Genomic DNA, 22,691 nt, shown 5'->3' with positions numbered 1-22,691 from the left:
AGCCCAGTGAAAATTCCAGGGGGAATAGAGTGGCAGCTTCTTAACTCTTTGCATTTTTTGCCTGTGAGGCATAAATGAACTTAGATATTTTCCTTATCTGAAGAAGGGCAGGCTGCAGGGTACCCCAGCTCCTATGGAACAGAAAAGATATTAGTAATGAACGTGTGCCTGAGAAGGACTAGAACCTGGACTGTGTAATAGCCATCTATGTGAGCACTGTTTTATCTTACAGATTGTGTAGAACTGAAAAACACTAGCTGGAAGGTTGGACACATCTAAGTCTGAATTTCTGTTCTGCTTTTACAAACTTTGGGAAAGTTGCCAACTCTCAGTTTCCACATTTATAAAATGTAACAAATACCTTTCTTGCATGGAACTTTTTGTAATCATATTAAATTGGATAATCTTTTTCAGCACTTATCATAGCACCTGGCATCCAGTACGTGGGCTGTAATGGTAGCTATTATTATTAATTGTTATTACCGGATTTAGTGACTTTCCATTGGCATGACACTGAGATACTTGCTTATCTCTCCAAATGGGAATGGCCACAGCTTTTCCTTCCTTCATCCTTTAAAATAAAGAGAATTTGGGACCTTCGCATGGAACCCTGCAAATCTCAGAAACACATAATTTCATCTATTATCTCCTAACACAGGGCACAGAAATTCTTGGTACTCAAGGCAGAAAAAAAGTGGAAGAAACGCCATACACCTGAAGTTATACTCGCCTTAGGGCAGTTTAGCATAAAAGGTTGGGACAGTTGATTGGTCCACAGAAGGCATGAGGACACCAGCAAAAGCAACCACACTGCGTCACTGACCTTGGACAGGGGGACTGGTTCTGGTTCTAGCAGCTGCCGGCTTGCCGAAGGCTCAGTACCAGTGGAAGCAGTTCTTTCCAATATGTGGATGCTCTGAAAAGAAAAGGAAACACAGTCCAACATAAGACAGCCCGTTCCTCACACAGAGGGCCACAGAGGTGAGAGTGACAGTTCACGGCACAAACAGCAAGCTGTGTTCCAAGTGACAAGCTTCTCAGCAGACATGTCAGTGCAGGGTCTGTTCTCCCATCCTGGTTCTGCTGCAATGCGGGCTTTAAGTCTGACAACACAGCACATCCTGAGAAATTTCATGATACACAAAACCAGACAGGGTATGCCTGAAATTCCTACAACTTTATGAGAATGATGTATACACTTAAGCCTCACAAAGCAACATTCTCTCACCTGTCCAACAGAGAATGGCCAATATATAGAATGTTACATCAGAAAGTTCACTGCCATAATATCCATGAGTCCTTAAAGTTTTGCATTAAAACACGCCAAGAACTAATCAAACATAATTCATAGGTATCCTTTACAAAGATCCTAAAGAGTATAAGGATAAAATATTCCTATGTTTCAGCAGGAAAAGTACATGAACAGGCAAGTCACATGGAACACCTGCAAACATTTCCACCCTCCATAGTACTCAAAGAAAAAAAAAAACAAAAAAAAATTTCTAACTGTCAGACTAAAAACAAGATGAAAGTCGGCAGAGAAAACAGTATAAACTGACTATAATCTTTTTTTTTTTTTTAAGGTTTATTTTATTACAAAGTCAGATATACAGAGAGGAGGAGAGACAGAGAGGAAGATCTTCTGTCCGATAATTCACTCCCCAAGTGAGCCGCAACGGCCGGTGGTATGCCGATCCGAAGCCGGGAACCAGGAACCTCTTCTGTGTCTCCCACACGGGTGCAGGGTCCCAAATCTTTGGGCCATCCTTGACTGCCTTCCCAGGCCACAAGCAGGGAGCTGGATGGGAAGTCGAGCTGCTGGGATAGAGACCGGCACCCATATAGGATCCTGGGGCGTTCAAGGTGAGGACTTTAGCTGCTAGGCCACGCCACCGGGCCCGACTATAATCTTTCTAAGGAGAGATTCTAGAATTATATAAAAAGTCCTCAGAAAAAGTAGAGCATGCCCCATTGATCAAGTAATGCCATAGCTAAATGTCCAAGGAAAGAATTGGGTAAGTGGGTACGCAAAGATATTGGAACACAGACGTTTACTGAAGCATTATTTGAGTTAAATATATCTAACACCTATAAAAATACTACATACTACTAAGGAAATGTCAAAATGACAAGTATGATGATGTTATACATATATACAATTAAGACTTACTCCAGAATATTAAAGACACAAAACAAAGGTGACAGATAATTTAAAAACTTTCTTCTTAACAGTTTTCTGACACAAGTTTCTTTGCTTGCTTGTTTATTTATCTACTTCTTCTGGGGGGCTCACACCGTGGCCCAGGTAAGCTGCTGCCTACAGACCCTGGCAACCACACTGCATCCCCAGTTTGAGTCTCAGATGCTTTCCTTCCTTTTGCAGATCCTTACTAATGTGCCCGGGAAAGCAGTAAAAGATATCAAAATTTGAGAATGCCTGCCACTCATGTGGGAGAGGAGACCTGGATGTAGTTGCAGGTCCCTAACCTCTGCCCGGCCTAGCCATGGACATCGCAGTCTTCTGGGAAGTGAACCAGTAGATGGAAAATCTCTCTGTGACTTTTCCTTTCTCCCTCTCCCTCTACAACTCAACATTTCAAATTAATTGATCTTTTAAAAAGATTTTTTTTTTTGCAGCAAATAAGTATTATTTGTGTATTTGGAAAAATAAAAAAAACCACTTTCTTTGAGAATTATAAATCTGAAAGACATGTGAGAAATAACTCCATGCAATTAATTTTCAAACACAGGCTGGAAATGAAATGCGATATTGTACTGTGTGAATTAAAGTTTTGCTGTTTGAATAGAATTAGTATTTATTTATGGAAGTATCTATTTTTGGTATCCCACTGGAAAAAATATCAGATATTAGTATTTGCTGTTTTCCATGAAGAAAACTACATTTTTACATGAGCCAAATTATTTTAAATTCTTTCTAGATTTAAAAATTTTTTTTAATCTATACTACTTTTAAAAATAAAAGGTCTGATGATAGATTAAAAAATCCTACCTGAATGCAGTTTTAAAAGATTTGTTTTATTTGAATGTCAGAGTTATACAGAGAGGGGATTCTACCTGCTCCTGAAATGGCTGCTATGGCCCAAACTGGGCTCTTCCAAAGCTGGGAGCTAGCAGCTTCTTCCAGGTCTCCCCCATGGGGGCAGGGGCTCAAGGACTTGAGTCATCTTTTGTTGGTTTCCCAGGCCAATAGCAGGGAAATGGATCAGAAACGGAGCAGCTGGGACATGAACCAGTGAGATGAGATGAAAAGTGGGATAAGAGCACCACAGAGGATGAACCTGATATGCCACTGCACCAGCCAGCCCCTTCCCTGGATGCACTGTTATTTTTTAAATGTATGTATTCATTCATTTATTTGAAAAGCAGAGTAAAAACTAGGGAGAGAAGGAAGAGAAGAAAAAGAGGAGGAAGAGAGAGGGAGAAGCAAAGAGAGAGAGAAAGGAGGCGAGGAGATATTTTCCTTTCATTGGTTCTCTTCTCAAATGGTTACAACAAGCCAGGCTGAGCCAACCAAAGGCAGGAGCACAGAGCTACATATGGGTCTCCCATATGTGAGCAGCAAGGGCCAAAACACTTAGGCCATTGTCTGTTGCTTTTCCTGGCACATTAGAAGGAAACCAGATTTAAAGCTGTGCAGATGGGACTGGAACAGTCCTAAATGATATGCCAGTGTTGCAGGTGGGTATTTAACCTTCCGCATCACAACACTAGCCCCTTACACTTTTCCAATCATATAAAGTCATAAAAAGAAAATAATCAACATGAGAAATTGGAGAATTATTCAAGAAGGAAAAATAAAAACAGGTACTTTGGGGGCCAAGTATAAAGTTGGGAAGGGATCAACCAGACAGTTACAGTGTCCAAGGACAGTTTAAAGCAGCAACTAGGACTTGTTCTTCCCATTCCCAGATTTATGTGTCTTAGCACTATTTCTGTGGTGCTTTTCATGGGACAAGCAAAGGTCTGTGATGAGTGATGCCCCACGGGCATGTTCAGATTTGTGATAGATAACACGCAGCAACAGCTTGGGACCTGCATGACTAGTTGGTGCATGTTGATCCAGTAGATAGGACTCTACATAAAACACATCGGATGAAAAAGAAATTTAAATTTATTGTAAGACCATTTGAAACCATTTGACATCACTATAACATTTTCTGCTGTTCAAACAGAAATTGCACTACTTTCTTTTCCTGCTGTATCTCTCCATGTTCTCTTGGATATTTCGGAATGACAAAAGTATCAAGTGGATCTTGAAACCCAAAGCCAAACAGAAACATAAAAAAGTAAAAGCCCAGGCTGCCCGCTCTCCCCTGCCCTCCTTCTTCCTCTGTTACTGCTGCAGCAGTGGCTCTCACAGGCGAGCCTAGCAAGCCTGGAAAACCCCAGGTCTTTTCTATTTAGGGGGAAGAAGAGGTGAAAGGAAAACTATTTTCAAAATAATATCAAGATGTTACTTGCTTTTTTAATGTCATTTTCTCTGGAATTTTCCAGAAGCCACACCACATGTGATATGCTATATTAAACCTAGAAGCAGATGTGACAATCTAGCTGTCTTATAAGAGGCAGGGCATCACAGAAACTTACAAAAATGTAAAATGATACCATTAAACTAGCTTGAAGTAATATTTCATAAATACAGGATTTTAAAAGATATTAAAATACAATTTAGTTTAATATATTATGGGTCTATTATTAATTTTTAAAATAAACTTTGAAATATTAACCATATATTTAAGTACTGTATATTTAAATATCTAAACTAGTAATGATCGATAAACATATACCACACACATACCAAAACCTCTTAAAATATTTCAGTAATTTTTAAAACTTGAAATGGTACGATTTCTGAAAATTTAATTTATTTTCATTTTATTTGAAGGATACAGAGAGGGACAGAGAAAGAGACAGAGATCTTCCAGTTACTGTTTCACTCTCCAAACACCCATGACAGCCATTCTGGGCCAAGCCAAAGTCAGGAACCTGGAACTCAGCATGGCCTCCCACTTGTGTAGCAGGGACCCAAGTAGCCGAGCCTCCACCTGCTAACTCCCAAGGTGAGCCCCAGCAGGAAGCTAGAATTGTAAGTGATGCCAGAACTCAAACCAGGCACTCAGAAATGGGACACAGGCATCCCAAGGGACATCTTAGCTGCTGTGCCAGACACCTGCTCCAGAGCAGGAGGTTTGACGAACGCTGTCCTAAAAGAATGGCTGTTAAGGCTTGGTGTTGACTATCACAATGGAGAATTCTGACACGTGTATATTATTCTTCTCATAGTGTTTCTTCTAAGAAAATTGAAAAGCATTTCTTAAAAGGAAACCCATTTCAAAATTTTATTTAATAATAGTTCATCTAAATTACATAAATCTCCCATTGATAATAACCCCAAATCATCACGACACAGTATACAAACCACTAACAGGGAAGAAATAAATCCTTGTTTTATGTATTCCCCAAATATTTCTAAGCAAAATTTCCCTAACAACAATTCTATGAAGAGTAAACAATTGTAAAAATATTCTTTTAGATACACAAGGTATTTTTCCTGAAAAAGAGAGAGAGAACCAAGGGCTGTATAGCTGTCACTATGTTTCAGAGATCAGAGATACAAAATTGCCCCCCCACTCACAAATAAATTGCTGCATAATTTGAGGTACTGCTGTGGGAAAGAAAGGTCTTAAGATACAAACTTTTTGAAAAACAAGAATTAAAATCATAGGCTGGAAAGCAGGGAGAGAGGAGGACAGGTTAAGATTGATCAATGGGAACTAATAGTTAGATCTCAAGAAAAGTTCTGGTGGTAGAGTGTTGCATAGTTGGTTGACAACAGTAGTGTTAATTTACTGTATTTTCTTATGAAAGGATAATGGATTTTGAATGTATTTATCATAAAGAAATGATCAATGCCCAAAGGCACAAATAATTTATCTGAACATTAAATAAAATACCGCATGTTATCCCATAAATATGAAGATACTTCAAAAGTTCATGAAAAAATAGAAAAGATAAGTTTATCCCCCACTGCAGGCAACTGCTTAGGTTGCTTTGTACCTAGGCAAGTGTTACACTGCTGGGAGAAAAACTGCCAATAGCTGGTGGGCATTCTGGGTATGTTTAATGCCAAATCTGTGTTAACTATACCAGCGTGAGAGCACAGCTGTAAATTTTATTCTGTTTTGCTTGAGGATATGTGGGACTCACAGGGTAGTTCAGAGGTGGGGAACTAGAGGGCATGTCTAGGTCAGGTCAAGGCATCCATCTTCATGAGAGGCCTGGGCTGGACTAAGTAGTATTGCCTGTGGCACACATGAAAGCTGGGGCTGAAGGGCATGCCTGGCTGGCCTAGGCTGCAGTACCCGCTTGCAAGTGTTAGGGTAGGAGGCTGGCCATGACAGGCTGGGCTGTCACTGGAATGTGAGAGAACTGATTCCAGGGGCAGATGCTGTAGGGAACTGGTGGCTCACTTCTCTAGGACTGTAGCACCTACCAGTTTGCAGGAGAGCTGGAGGTGGTGACAGGCTGAGCCAGGCAGGACAGTTAGAACCCAACACTTGTGGGAGCCCGAAACTGGGAGGAGACTGGACTGGGACAGGTTGTAGTACCATCCAGCAGATACAAAGCCTGGGACTGAGGCCAAACCATGCCAAACAGGGCTATTGTACTCGCTGACATGAGTGAGATCTGGGGCTGGAAGACCTGCAAGGGAAATTTGGGGAATTCCCCTGCTAAGCCACAGCTCACACTAGGAAGCTTGAGAACCAAGTGTAAAGGCAGGCCGTGTTGGGCCAGGCCATAGCACCCATTGGCACGCTTAAGAGTCAGGAAGGGGTATGGGCTACACCTAGGATTGGCTAGGTTTTAATGTTATCTGGCAAGAACTGAGACTGGGGGTGGCCATGCCAGTCTGGGTTGAAACACCTACTGGCACACATAAGATCCACAGCTGGACCTGGTGAAGGAATTTTAGGGACTCCTCTGCTAGGCTCCAGTTCCCATTGGTGAGCATGAGGGCTGGGGCTGAGGCTGAATTGAGCTGGGCAGACTGTAGCACCTGTAGGCATGTGTGTGGGCTGCATCTGGAGATGGGTTAGATCTGGGTGCGGAATGGGTTGGGCTAGGCTACAGTACCTGTCAGTTCACAAGAGAACTGGGTCTGGGCGTGATCCAGGCTGGGCCAGGCTGTAGCACCCACTGGTAATAGCTGGGATGGGTGTGGGCCAGTCAGGCTGGATCAGTACCTGCTGGTGAGTGCAAGCACTGCGTTCAGGCCATGTCAGGGTAGGCCACAGCACCCGCTGACACACATGAGATGTGAAGCTGGGAGTAGGCCTGGTAGGGGAACTTCAGGAACTTCCCTGTTAGGCCACAGTTTTCCCTAGTGAGCATGTGGCCTGGGGCTGGGGGCTGGCTAGGCCTCACCAGGCTGTACTGCAGTACCTGTTGGCATACATATGGGTGGATCTGGAGGCAGGCCAGGCTGAGCCAATCTGCAGCACATGCTGGCACAAGCGAGAGCCAGGACAGAGTGCAGGATAGGATGGGTTCACATGAAGACCAGGGCTGGATGTGGGCTGAGCTGGGCTGGGATAGGCTAATGCACCTGCTGGAAAGAGCTGGAACTGAGGGCAGGCCAGGGTGAGGTAGGCTCTAGCAGCTGCTGGCAAAAGTCAAGACGGGGGTAGACAAAGCCAGACCGGTCAGAGCCGAGTTGAGCTGAAACCAGGAGTAAGGAGTCTCTTCTGGGTCTCCCATGTGGATTCATTGGGTCCCAAGGCTTTGGGCCATCCTCTACTGCTTTATCAGCCGGTACACAGGGAGACGAATGGGGAGTGGAGCAGCCAGGATATGAACTGGCATCCACATGGGATCCTGGCATGTGCAAGGTGAGGATTTAATCACTGAGCCATTGTCCTAGGCCTACTCCTTTTTAAGTGGAGCAGCTGGAATTAGACTCAAATAGGATGCCGCCACTACAGGCAGAGGATTAGCAGGCATCTCACCCATCCCTAATACTTAATATTATAATTGCAACTAGCTTCAAAAAACAAGCAATTTCATTTAACCTCCAGTATGATCACAAAGGAGCCAGTTATTCTTATATAAACTTGTCAGTCTTCTGTTTTCATATTATTAGAACCTATTATTTTCTATCTAATACTAAAAAATTAACCCACTACTCACTATCCTCAGATTCATACTTTTAAAAAGTGTTATCTCTGAAGTCAGATAATAACACACTCATCTGCTCATTACTTTAAGTGAAATACCTAAGTAGTTGGATGTTATATTTTTAATATCAGCTGGTATAAAGATGGCAGTTTAAACTTATCACACCCACTTGTGGAGTCTACTTAGCCTGGGGGATCTTTAAACCAGAAACAAGCTCATGTTCACCTTGGTATCCCATCTCCTACCCCCCAATACACAATATCTAGCACAACACCTGCACATTGAAGCTAATCAAAAATCTCTGGAACGTCTCAGTGCTTCCTGATTAATTAACAGAGAATCATGCAAGCAATTAATTCATACTAAGGTATGAAAGAATCATCTAGCTTTCATTTGGAACTCTAAAAATCCCAGCTCCAAGAGGATAAAACTCTTGAAACTATTAAAATAATTTAACATTTAAACAACAGCAACAACAACAAAAAAAAACCTTAGTCTAATACTCACAGAATTATCGCACAGCAGGCTTAAAGCTATGATTGGTCAAGGGAAGCACACCCAATTTAATTTCAGTGCATCCTCCATTATAAAAACTAGTTCTGAAAAAGTTCTTGAGGACCATAGTTTGTGCTATAATTTTCTTTTTTTTTTTTAAAGATTTATTCATTTTATTACAGCCAGATATACACAGAGGAGGAGAGACAGAGAGGAAGATCTTCCGTCCGATGATTCACTCCCCAAGTGAGCCGCAACGGCCGGTGCGCACCGATCCGAAGCCGGGAACCTGGAACCTCTTCCGGGTCTCCCACACGGGTGCAGGGTCCCAATGCATTGGGCCGTCCTCGACTGCTTTCCCAGGCCACAAGCAGGGAGCTGGATGGGAAGTGGAGCTGCCGGGATTAGAACTGGCGCCCATATGGGATCCTGGGGCTTTCAAGGCGAGGACTTTAGCCGCTAGGCCACGCCGCCGGGCCCTGTGCTATAATTTTTTGCAGTTCCTTCACAGGGTAGCTATTCTCATATTCTTTCACAGTGACATGGAAGCATGCCACTATTTTCAAGGTGTTACACACTTTACATAAGCAAATTACATAAACAGTTACACAAGCCCATTAATTATTCTTTTAAAGTCAAAATTTCCCTTCAATCTTTAATTTGCAACTTAATTACCAGGTCCAGTTTTTGAAGAAACTTGGAACACGCAGAGAAGGCAAAGGTGCTTCCTCTTCCCTTCATCTCCCCACTCAGAGTAAGCTGGTGCATATTTAGCTTAAAAACTGGAATCTAGAGCACTTACGTACTCCAGCTCCTTAATTTGGTAAAAACATGTTTCTGAAGTTAGCAGCCACTGATTTTTATTTTAAGATTTAATCATTTTTATTGGAAAGTCAGATACACAGAGAGGAAGTTCCTCCATTCGCTGGTTCACTCCCCAAGTTGCCACAACGGCTGAAGTTGTGGCAATCTGAAGCCAGGAGCCAGGAGCTTCTTCTGGGTCTTCCATGCGGGTCCAGGGTCCCAAGACTGCCCTCAACTGCCCTTCCAGACCACAAGAAGGAGCTGGAAGGGAAGCGGGGCCACTGGGATTAGATCCAGCACCCACACTGGATCCCAGTGCGTGCAAGGATCCCAGCCACTAGGCTACAGCGCCAGTGCCAGCATCTACTGATCTTGATACCTCCTGGCCAGCAAGTGGAAATCTGCCAACATGACTAAAGCCTAGTGTACTGAGTATCAAAGAGGTGAGTAAACAGACAATGAGATCATGCACAATAGCCAAACAGCTCAGTACAACTCATGCCAAGAGGAACCTGACTCCAGGAGTCCAGAAGACCTGCTGCACACTCTTGTCATGGCCTCACGTTAATTTAATTCCCAAGGCATAAAGGCATTACAGGAAATACCACAGCCTATGACAACAACTTTCTCAACAGGTTCACTTTGGATAAACCTTAAAGACAAAAATAAATTCAATCGGATTCTTGCTCCCTGAATGTTAATTCCACTGAAACTATTCATCTGTCTTATGTAAATGATATTTATATTTAAAAATCATATAAAATATTTTTAAGGAAAAATACTCAAAACAATGTAGAAACGTTTCTTTCAGCTTCCAGCACTAGGCATATATCTTTTCTAATCATAGCTACTCTTTTTCTTTTAAAGATTTATTTATTTTTATTGGAAAGGCAGACAGACGGAGAAGGAGGAGAGACAGAGAGGAAGCTCTTCTGTCCAATGGTTCACTACCAAGCGGCCGCAATGGCTGCAGCTGAGCCAATTCGAAGCCAGGAGCCTCTTCCAGGTCTCCCACGTGGGTGCAGGCTCCCAAAGCGTTGGGCTGTCCTCGACTGCCTTCCCAGGCTACAGCAGAGAGCTGGATGGGAAGCGGAGCGGCTGGGACTAGAACCAGTGCCCACATGGGACTCCTGCACTTTCAAGGTAAGGACCTTAACTGCTACGCTATTGCACCGGGCCCCTAATCATAGCTACTCTTAAAAGCAGCAACATAACTTTTAGTGATACTCATCAATACTGATGGTGATGATGATGATGGGCATTGATATTTGATTCTTTTTGTTTCTCTACATTCTTTACATGGATTAATTCTTCCATCTTCATAGCAAGTCTGAGTAATGACTACTGAATCTTATTTTCTGGCTGATTGGACAGACAGAGGATAACAGCGAGACAGAGTCAGTAAATGTTGAAATTGAATTCATAATTCAATTTAAATATTCCCTTCTACTGCAATCAAATATAATGCTAAAAGACAAAACTTACAGCAATATCAAATGCATATGCCCTCAACAGTAGTTGAACATCACAAGGCATGTTCGTCCACAATGGATAAAGATACAAAGGAGGGAGAGAGAGAAACAGAGAGAATATGTGTGTGTCTGAGACAGAGAAATCAACTATAGTATTCTCAAATATAGTACAACCCCAAGACAGTATGTTTTCTATTTTTGAAGCAACCTCAGGGTTAATTTACAATTTCTGATTTACAAGAAGAAAAGCAAGCAGGCTAACCTTTTACTTTTGGACTGCAGTGTGTAACACGGTCAAAAGAAAATAAGTTTTGCAGTACAGAATAGTACACGGATGGTCACTCTGTTTGCCATGTGACTTAGGCATATCAGCCTTAGTGTTTTTTGAGATACCATCTGTCACACACTTGGTGTCTAGCATATGTATAATAGTGCCCATCTCAGTAACAAACACTGTAATAACAAGTTTCTAGCAACTTTATATATTCTCGTCACCACAGAAAGATGCCCGTAAGTACCCTGGACATGTGCAGCACCAGGGCATCATCTTGGAAGTGATAAGTCCACATTGCACAGGGCCAACATGCTCCCAGACATCCAGAAACCACAATCAGTGCCACCTCCTGACCACCGCTCAAGAATTTGCTGAGACAAGTTGAGCGCAGATACCTCTGACATTTACCCACGGAAAAGTAATGGCGGCAGCAGTGGCTGCCTCTGCACCTGCCTGAAAGCCCAGTGGGACATGTGTGTAGACTTGTCTGGTTTTGTCTTAGCTATTTTCTTTAAGGAATGTTTTTGTCATGAAAGATGGCATAAGTGCTTTGATAGTAAGTCTCCATGTATTCTCCCCTAAAAACAAAGGACAGTGGAAAATTTTAGATATAATAACTGCATAAAGTCCACACAGTATACCTATAAACCATGAAATGTGTAAAAAAAAAGCCATCACACTCTGAACAGAATATATGTCATTATGAATCCATAGCTATAGCCTTATGATGGCATTGTCTGTTTTTAGAAACCCAGCATTGTAAGAAATACCAATTGGACCCATCACGTGGCCCACTGACAGCTGCAAGTAGTTCAGTGAACCTGACTGGCAAGTGATAAATGCACAGGGATAAGCAAATAATTCTTAGGGTTGCCTTTACCTGGAATTGGAAAAGGAATATACTGGTGAACTCGCTCCTTTTTCCACACCATGAACACTCAGGAGTGTAGCAAAACCACTGGGAATTATAACAATTGAATTAAATAATGTACCGAACATGCTTCATTACGGCAACAATAAAAAAATTCCACATAAAATGGACAAATAGTGAACCATTTGAGAGCAAAGGGTCTGCAACATGAGGTGAACTTAAGAGACCAAAAAACAGTTTTCTGTGATTTGAAAGCAGACCCGAGTTAATCTGTAATTTTCAACAAGGCTTTCAAAAGTACCTAGAATGCACACAAGATTTCAGTAGACAATCACTCACTTGAAGTTGCTAACAACACAAGTTAGAAAAAACACCCCTCTTCTGTACCTTTTAACAGGGAGGTATGAATCTTGTTGGTCAGACTTGTAAATTCAGAGCATATTTATCTATGATATGCCTATGTGTACTCATAAATAAAATTGCTGAATGCAAGAATGAACAAATATTTGCTATAATACTTAGCTACACAGTGCCCAAGTACCTGCTCGGACATGTCTAAATTACCCAGATATTAAGCCTGGACAGCAGAGAGCACAAACGTGGCCCAGTTCACCTCCTCGCACCTCAACTATGGTTTTAAAAATTTTCCAAGTTTCCTATGAAACTTCATATACCTTGCATTTATTTGACTTCTCATCTTACGTGTGTGGAGTAAGGAGTAACAATTATGTTACTAAAATAGCAGACATCCTGAAGCCTTGGATCTGCTTCTTGATGAACACAAATCCAGAGCTTCACCAGAAGTAGTTGTCACACTAAGAAATCTATTTGGAGAACAAAGAAGGGGATTACAGGAATTCATTTTCAAGCTTACGGTTTCCCAAGAATTTCTTACTACAAATGAACACACAGAGGGAAAGAATCCGTCATCACATGCAGAGGTGGGCACAGACCAACACAGGTGCTCTTCAGCAATATGCTCACACATACATCACATATCACAGCGATGTGGTTTGAGCTTCTCCCGGAGTGGAGTGTTCAGCATTAAAACAGAGAAAGGTTTGTTCTCTTAGACATTTGCATACACTCAAGTGTCCTGACTGTGGTCATGACTGGTTCTAGCCAGAACCACACGGGTCAGTTCATATTACTTATTTCCTATTTCCTTTGTCTGGGCCAGAGGTACAATTTCTTATGACCTGCTTTTCTTTTGCTTAGTTGCCCAGACAGAGGGGTTCCTCAAACTTCTGTTATGAGGAACACACAAACACTGTTGGACAGCTACACATACATCACTTTGAAAAACCTGACCTTCAAAAACCACATACTCCTTGATGAAACTCTGGGAAAAAAAACTTCAGAAATAAATTAGAACAAATCATTGCTCCAGCAATGATTTTTTAATGCACTGGCACAATTTATTGCAGTGTTTTAAAATGCATTTACATACCCAATCATTTAAAACAAAATTGGAATTATGCTATTTTTCATATCCTGTTTTTCAAAATTAGGATTGCAAAATTTCTCCACAATATTAATTAGTGTTCAAAATACTTTTCCTCATATTTCATTTTTATTGGAAAGGCAGAGAGAGAGAGAGAGGAGAAGAGAGGGGGACAGAGAGAGAGAGAGAGAGAGAGAGAGAGTATGAATGAATGAATGAATGAAAGAAGAAAATCTCCTAACCTTTGGGTCAAATATCCAGGGAGCAAGCCATGAGCTAAAGATCTCAATCTAAGTTAAACGGAAGCAAAGACCAACCCCTTGGGCTATCTCCTGGTGCTTCCCATGATGTGCATTAGTAAGAAGTTGTATCTGGGAGCAGAGCCAGGACTCGAACCTAGACACTCCAATATGGTCCATGATGTGTCCCAAATGACAGCTCAACTGCTGTGATACATACCCACACCATGATAGAGGTTCCCTAAATAGCTCCTTCTCATAAAATATCATACAGTTTGATTGTTAACTACCATAAAAATACCTTAATGTCCATTTTTTATTATATAGAAATCTTCACATGTATTTTTCCTTCCTTAGAAAATCCTTTTTTTAAGATTTGAATTACTAGGACCTATGATGCGACCTTCTTAAAGAGTTTAGATAGATTTTACTCAAGTTCCCTCCAAAAGCAGAATCAGTAGTACAGGAAAGGGTGGATTCCCTTGAATTCACACTAATGTCCACTCTGTAATTTTTACAAAACCAGCTGATACAATTTTTAGAAATTTAGCTCTTAGGATATGAGGTCAAGCAGCCTAGAGCCTTGCACAGAATACATAATAAGATATGTGGGTCTTTACCTTTGTGAGAGCATTTTGCTTTCATTCTGTGAAAGTCATTGTGTCTAGCACACAGAGGGAAGTAGCATTTTTAAGAATAAAATTCAAGACAGCAGTTTGGCAGACTTCTGATCCTTCAGGATAATGTCTTCACCATCCCAATGCAATACCCTTGAAACTGTATGCTGTGCCAGCAATGATTTCCACACCTGGATGAATAAAGTCTCCTGGGGATTGCCTCCTGAGTGAGACTAGCTGGGGCGTGGTAACTGCTTGGGCTGTGGCTCTGTCTGCTTGGTGTTATGCCCAAGAACCTAAAAGGCAGTGCTAATTTTGGATGTGACCAGCAAAGTCAGTGCTATAAAAATGTCATTGCAAGGTAACTAGGGGAGAACCTGAAATGAAACATGGACAGGAGTCTGGCCTACAGCTAAAGAGCTCCAGCAGGCAGCAAGGGAAGCTGAGAACAGATTCTGAGTCGTTTGTAGGCTAGGAGCCTCTGGGTGCCAGCGGCAAATTTCTTTTTTGTGGTTTAAATTTCAGCACATTTTCAACAGACTGAATGCATTCTGTCAACGCCAAGCAAGAGTGGCACAGATCTCTACACAGTGGAGATGGCATTCAAGCTACAAGGACTCTCGAAGCTGGTTTTACTTTTTGTTAAGATTTATTTCTTTATTTGAAAGTGAGAATTGGGGGAAGGGAGAGCGAGCGAGATTCCATCCACTGGGTCACTAGCCTAGATGGTTGCAACAGTCAGAGCTGGGCCAGACTGAGGTCAGCAGTCAATAGCTTTATCTGGGACTCCCAAGTAGACGGAAGAGACTGAACAACTGAACACTTGGGCGATCTTCTGTTGCTTTGCCTCAGCCATTAACAGGGAAGCATTGGAGTGGAACAGCTGGGACACAAACTGACACCCATATGGGATAGTGCCAGCCCATGCTCACAGCTTTTAACGGAGAAGTCTAATAGCACATGTTAATAAACACATGAGCAGGGCCTGGCGGCGTGGCCTAGCGGCTAAAAGTTCTCGCCTTGAACGCGCCGGGATCCCATATGGGTGCCGGTTCTAATCCCGGCAGCTCCACTTCCCATCCAGCTCCCTGCTTGTGGCCTGGGAAAGCAGTTGAGGACGGCCCAATGCATTGGGACACTGCACCCGCGTGGGAGACCCGGAGGAGGTTCTCGGTTCCCGGCATCAGGTCGGCACAGCACCGGCCGTTGCGGCTCACTTGGGCAGTGAATTATCGGACAGAAGATCTTCCTCTCTGTCTCTCCTCCTCTCTGTATATCTGACTTTGTAATAAATAAATCTTTAAAAAAAAAATAAACACATGAGCAACCAAAATGCATTCCAAAAGCAATTTAGTCAGAACACAGAAAATCATTGATAACATAGAAATCATCTATGATACCAGTATTCCATGGTAACAACTCTGAACATTTTGGTTTGTATATGCTCTTTTCATAAATACTTACTTTTTTTTTTGAAAGGCAGAATGACCCACAGAGAGAGGAAGAGACATCTTCCATTCACCAGTTCATTCACCAAAAGCTATCAGCAGCTGGGGATAGAACATGCCAAAGCCAGGGGCCAGGAACTCCATCTGGGTCTCCTACATGAGTGGCAGGAACCCAAGCACACGGGTCATTAATCTACTGTTTCCCAGGTGCATTCGTAGGAAGATGGATTGCAAGCACAGAGTGGTCATTGTTGGCTCTTGTCTCCCTGAATCACTGTTAGCAATGACTACCACATACCATCAGGGAGCTGAACAGGCCATTGTTGGCTCTGAAATGTCATGCTGTTGACAATGCATTCACAAAGGCACTGTATGCCAAAGTTAGAAGCAGTGATGGGCCCAATGTGATAGCCTAGTGGCTAAATTTTCACCTTGCATCTGCTGGGATCCAATATGGGCATTGGATTGTGTCCTGGCTGCCCCACTTCCCATTCAGCCCCTTGTTTTGGGCCTGGGAAAGCAGTTGTGGATAGCCCAAAGCCTTGGGACCCAGTATCCAAATGAGAGACATGGAGAAGTCTCCTGGTCCCTGACTTCAGATCAGCTCAGCTTTAGCTGTGGCAACCACTTTGGGAGTGAACCAGTGGACAGAAGATCTTTCTCTCTGTATCTCCTTCTCTCTGTATATCTGACTTTCCAAAACAAAAAAAATAAATAAATAAAACAAACCTTCATTGAAAAAAAATGTTAGAAGCAGGGAGACTGGTTATGAAACTATGGAAGGGGTAGTGTTTGGCACAGAGGTTAAAACACTGCTAGGGACGTATTCCACATCAGAGTGCCTGGGTGTAATCCCTGGGTATGCTTCTATTCAAGGTTCTTTTAAGATTTATTTTTATTTTTTTGGAGAGTCAGATATATCAAGAGGAGGAGAGACAGAGAGGAAGAAGATCCGTCTGTTGATTTACTCCCCAAGCGGCTGCAATAGCCAGAGCTGAGCTGATCTGAAACCAGGAGTCAGGGGCCTCCTCTGGGTCTCCCACGTGGGCGCAGGGTCCCAAGGCTTTGGGCCATCCTCAACTGCTTTCCCAGACCACAAGCAGGGAGCTGAATGGGAAGCAGGACCACCAGGATTAAAACTGGCGCCCATATGGGATCCCTGCATGTGCAAGGAGAGGGCTCTAGCCACTATGCTACTGTGCTGGGCCCACTTGCTTCTTTTTAACGTGTATGCTGGAAAAGTGTAGGTAATGGCTTAGGTCCTTGGGTCCCTGCCATCCAGCCTCTGAGCACTGTGAACATTTAGGGAGGAAAACAGTGGATGAGAGCTCTTTCTCTCTCTCTCTTTTTTCTGCCTTTGAAACACACAGAAAAATCAGTCAATCTTTAAAGAGAAAGAGAGGGGAGAGAAAAAAAAGCTATGGCAATTGTCCAGATAAGAAATGATGGTGACTGCAGGGTGGAGTGGGAGAAGGTGGCAGCTAGTGCTGAGGTGACGCAACATGAAGGCAGAACCAACAGGACTTGCTGAGGGTTTGAGGCGAGGATGTAATAGAACCAAGATCACTGTTGTTTCAGGACTTACCAAATGAGTTATCATTCACTGAGTAGGGGAGACTGAGACAGTGCAGCTTTGTTAGTGGAGCTATGGGTTCAGTTTTGAGCATGTTAAGTTTGAGATAACACCATCTGAACATTCACAGGCAGCTTCTTTGGTGCGTTAAATGTTTTATTTTTGAAAGCTTTATTTATTTTATTGGAAAGTCAGATGTACAGAGAGGAGGAGAGACAGAGAGGAAGATCTTCTGTCCAATGATTCACTCCCCAAATGGCCACAACGGGCCGGTGCTGCACCGATCCGAAGCCAGGAGCCAGGAGCCAGGAGCCAGGAACTTCTTTCCAGGTCTCCCACGCAGTTGCAGGGTCCCAAGGCTTTGGGCCGTCTTCAACTGCTTTCCCAGGCCAATAAGTAGGGAGCTGGGTGGGAAGTGGAGTTGCTGGGATTAGAACCGGCATCCATATGGGATCCTGGCACATTCAAGGCGAGGACTTTAACCATTATGCTATCGTGGCGGGCCCTGGTGAGTTAAATGTAACCATGGCTAACCAGTTGGCATCCAGGATCAGCATTTTGCAAATTCAAATGCTTTCAAGGACCAGCAGATCAAAATAAATGAGTACTGGAACATGGTAAGGACAGATGAGGGCTGCGGCCGACCAGAGGGTAAATGCTCAGCTGCAGCGGAGGCTAAGGAGTCCAGGCTGCACTGCCATTAGCGTAAGGGGCCAATGTCCCTGAACTCCCCAAATGCTTAATAATATGGAGAGTCTGGATTTTTAACGAAAAAATCTTAAAAGAAAAAGAAGATCCCACAACACACTAAATCATAGAATTCCTTGGTTAAATACAATTCTTACTACTTCAGGAGTTATCAGGGCCCATGATTTTTTTTTTGTTTTATTTTTTTTTTATTTATTAATTTCATTGCATTATGTGACACATTTTTTTTTTATGCACTGGAATTCCTCCCGCCCCTCCCCAAACCCTCCCCCCTCCATGGTGGATCGCTCCACCTTGTTGCATTTCCATAGTTCAAATTCAGTTGAGATTCTTTCATCGGAGGTTTTGACCAATCATAAAGTCCAATATCTTATTGTCCTGGTAAGTTCAATGGCTTCTTGGTGAGACCATCTCTGGTCTGAAGGTGGAACCAGCATAGTATCATCCCAATCAAGTAAAAAACCCAACATAATAGTTACAACCATTTACAACATTATGGCATTAATTGACATGGTATTGATTAACCAATATATTACTAGCAAAATGCAGGTTCTCGACCGAAACCTGTGACTTCCTCATAGACATTTCAATTTTGGTTTATAGTCAACCATGTTCCATATACCTTAAAATGGCTATAGATTGCTATTCAGCTGTCTCTTGTCTATTTCAATGTTAGTATTTAGCATTTTATAGCATTGAAGCATGATTTTGCTAAACCTGGTTGTTTTTCGGGTAGTCTAACTCTATCACTTTAACAGGACCAATGTCAACAGTTCAGGTGAACGTTTTTTTTGGGAGGGGTGTGCAGAGAAATCCTCAACACCCCAGAGAGGAGTAACTGATCTTTGTGTCCCACCCAGTGAGTTATAAGTGCATCCCGGCTGAGGGCCCATGATTTTTGATGAACACTGCAAGGAAGGTTTTGTTTAGCATTTCTCAAAGTTGACAGAATTCTCTGTTCGTACAGCATCTCCTGGGATAAGCATTCCTTGGTGCAGGCTTATGGGTAAGTCCTACAGTCTTATGGGTAAGTCCTAATCAGTCTCTCTGTTCCTTCTTGGCAACTTTTATGGCACATATTTATGAGTCAGCTGATACACATACACACACATGGCTATATATAGTTACGCACAAATGTGAACAACACATATGTGAGATGGCTACTAAAGTCTTCCAGCTTACTAAATATTACTAAATATATTACTTAATATTACTGAATATTAACCGGAGACCTGCCCCCTTCATTGGTGAAAACACTCTTCGTGAAATCACAAGGGCTCAGGGTCGCTCCGTTTCCAACTCCTCTCCCTGCATCACCTGGTGTGCTGCGTTATGACACAGCGACAGCATGGACAGCAGTTACTGCTAGCACAGCTGTTCTCTGCTTTACTAATCCATGAGGAAGGAAGAAGAGAAAGAGTGGAAATTAGTTATAAAAAAAGAAAGACTAATATTGTCTCAGAATTTTACTTAAACTAATACATGTGATTTCCATCCTTTCCTGCACGGTGCTGATCATATCAGAAAACTTACTGTTTCGTAATACTGGAGAAAAGGAAAATGGTTTTCAACCATATTTATAGAAGGCTAAATAAATCCTAAAGAGAAAAGAGAAAGTAAACTTTTTCTTCCACTACTTTACTTTTTAAAAAAGACTTATTTATTTTTTATTGGAAAGTCAGATATACAGAGAGGAGGATCTTCCATCCGCTAATTCACTCCCCAAGTGGCTGCAATGGCTGGAGTAAGCTGATCCAAAGCCAAGACAAGGAACTTCTTTCAGGTCTCTCACGTGGGTGCAGGATCCCAAAGTTTTGGGAGCATCCTCTACTACTTTCCCAGGACACAAACAGGGAGCTAGATGGGAAGCAGGGCTGCCCATATGGGATCCTGGTGAGTGCAAGGTGAGGACTTTAGCCACTAGGCTACTGCACTGGGCCCTACTTTACTTATTTTTAAAGATTTTTTTTTTTTTTAATTGCAAAGTCAGATTTACAGAGAGAAGGAGATACAGAAAGATATTCTATCCTCTGGTTCACTCCCCAAGTGGCTGGAATGGCCAGAGTTGAGTTGATCTAAAGCCAGGAACCTGGAGCTTCTTCTAGGTCTCCCATGTGGGCGCAGGGTCCCAAGGCTTTGGGCTGTCCTCCACTGCTTTCCCAGGCCACAAGCAGGGAACTAGAAGGGAGGTTGGGCCACTGGGACACGAACCGGCGCCCATATGGGATTGCAGCATATGCAAGGCGAGGACTTTAGCTGCTGGGCTACCACACCTAGCACGAACTAGCACCCACATGGGACCCTGGAGTATGCAAGTTGAGGATTTAGCCACTGAGCCATTGTGCCAAGCCCTTCCTGAACAGCAGTGTGTCAATGCTTAGAATATACTATTGCATTCCTGCTACTCCATCTCCAAAGACTAGCAGACGTTCAGGTATGCTTGTTCAGGAGTACATCAGCCGCCTGCTGAATGGTCAAGAAATGTGAAAGGCTGCTGTTAAACACAGCCAATCTTAAACACCAAATTATATAAATGTATCAAGAATCAATCACAATAAATTTGTCACAACTTTTCCAATCTCATCAATTCCTATACGTTATTACTTTCAACTACTCTCTGTGCTTCTGAGTCCATTTAGTTCTACAATATTTGGCTTGTTGAAAAGCTATAATGGAGTCAATGTTGTAGAGTGATGGGTTAAGCCACTGCTGAAATGCAGTCACCTCCTATGGGCACCCCACTTCTGATTCAGCTTTCTGTTAATGGCCTGAGAAAGAAGCAGAAGATGGCCCAAACACCTGCTACCCATTTGGGAGACCTGCCTGAAGCTCCTGACTCCTGGCTTCAACCTGACCCAGTCCTGGCTATTCTGGCCATCTGAAGAGTTAGCCAGCAAATGGAAGATCGCTCTGTCTCTCTGTCTCTTCCTTTCTCTAAGTAATTTTGACTTTCAAAATAAATATTTTCTTTAAAAAAAAATTGACTACTGGGAAAACTACTGGGCATTGCTTTCCAAAGTTGTGGCTGGCATATTGGTAGTTTCACATTGCCCATGATGGGTGGATTTATTTTCTTCAAGACTTTAAAAATATCCTCCAGGATACATTAAAACATTTGTAGTAAAAATCTTGTCCTGAAGGAATTATGGAAGCTGGCATTGTAGTGTAGTGAGTTAAGCCACCGCCGGCAACGCAGGCATCCCATGGAGGTACTGATTTGAATCCTAGCTGCTCCTTCCATCCCAATTCCCTGCTAATGCACTCAGGAAAACAGCAAAGATGGCCCTAGTCCTGGGTCTCTGCACCCACGCTGGAGACTGGATGAGGCTCCAGGCTCCTTGCTTCAGCCAATCCCAGCAACAGCCTCAGCTGTTGCAGCAATCTGCAGAATGAATTAGCTGATAGAAGATGTTAGAAGTTTCTCCCCCACTCTTCTCTCTAACTCTGCCATTCAAATACATAAAATATATTGGTTTAAGAAAATCAAAGGAATTACAATACACAGTCTTATTTAAAAGCATTCACAATACAGTTGAGATGAGCACATAAAAAGAGAAAGAATACAGAACATGAAATATCATCAGAAAGTTTTATGTAAAATTTCACAGGAAAGAGAAAAGTGAGTGGGTAATGTCAGTTTGAGTGATCAATGAAAAGCCTGTTTAAAATGGAGGCACAAAGACAAGAGGAGGGTGACGGGAATTCTGCACAGACAAAATAAATGCAGACATAGAGATAAGGATGCTATAGGAACCACTTGCAGGCAAAACTGTATGTTTTGGGTATGAGGTTAGACCTGCAGAACATTGTGGTCACTGGATATTAACTAAGGAAATCTGGCTTTAATTGTATAGTGAACAGAGACTCTCTGAAGGATTTTTAGAACAAATCTGCCATTTTCAGAAAATTTGAGATGGTGAAGCCATGAGGAAGAAGCTGAGGGAAACCAGACTGTAAGACCCTGGGGCAAGATGAGTCTGGGCTGCAGGGCTGACAACTGAGAGAGAACAGAATGAGATCATGATATTGTATGGGAGGAAATGATCAATAGGACTTGCTAACCTGTTGAACATGGGAGGAGCCCTGGAGAAAAGTGAGGAATTAACCCTGAGACCCTGAGAGAACAGCTATCCTTACAGCACCTAAGGCACAATCTGACAGTGGAGCATCTAAGCAGAAATGCTCAATCAATCTGTTAGTGATTTGGGACTAGAAACTAGGAAGAAGCACAGACCAAAATGACCAGGAAGTTACTACCAGTGCACACTCAGCTACAGGCTAGGTCCTTAATCCATATCAGGCACCAGGAACCTTTTCCCTGCCAAGGGCCATTTGGGTGTTTATAACATTGTCATGGGTCATAAAATAAAACACTAGCAACTTAGAGATCAGCCTGCTGCAGAAGTATAAAATTACTAGTCCTGTCCACAGTTGTCTGGGCAGGCCCAGATAAAACGATTTCATGGGCGTTATACAGTTGGTGGGCCAGAGGTTTCCCACCTCTAAATACTCAGTTTAGAAGAGAAACTAGATTGAAGTTGGCAGTTTGG

The 22,691-nt window shown here is 42.6% G+C and overlaps 1 protein-coding gene across 5 annotated transcripts in view; it reads right to left on the bottom strand.

Annotated features, from left to right (window-relative positions):
* The window catches only part of OSBPL6 (oxysterol binding protein like 6), a 131,718-nt gene that overhangs the window by 67,897 nt on the left and 41,130 nt on the right, over window positions 1-22,691 (bottom strand). For all 5 annotated transcript variants that reach the window (XM_004577016.4, XM_004577017.4, XM_004577018.4 and 2 more), the window contains exon 3: window positions 824-916. In XM_004577016.4, coding sequence (XP_004577073.2) covers window positions 824-916 — 93 coding nt within the window. The remainder of the gene's footprint in view (window positions 1-823; window positions 917-22,691) is intronic.

The sequence above is a fragment of the Ochotona princeps genome, chromosome 5 (assembly GCF_030435755.1).
Source record: "Ochotona princeps isolate mOchPri1 chromosome 5, mOchPri1.hap1, whole genome shotgun sequence".
Classification (NCBI taxonomy): Eukaryota; Metazoa; Chordata; class Mammalia; order Lagomorpha; family Ochotonidae; genus Ochotona; species Ochotona princeps.
The sequence above is the reverse complement of the archived record's forward strand: the minus strand, read 5'-3'. Positions and strand labels throughout refer to the sequence as shown.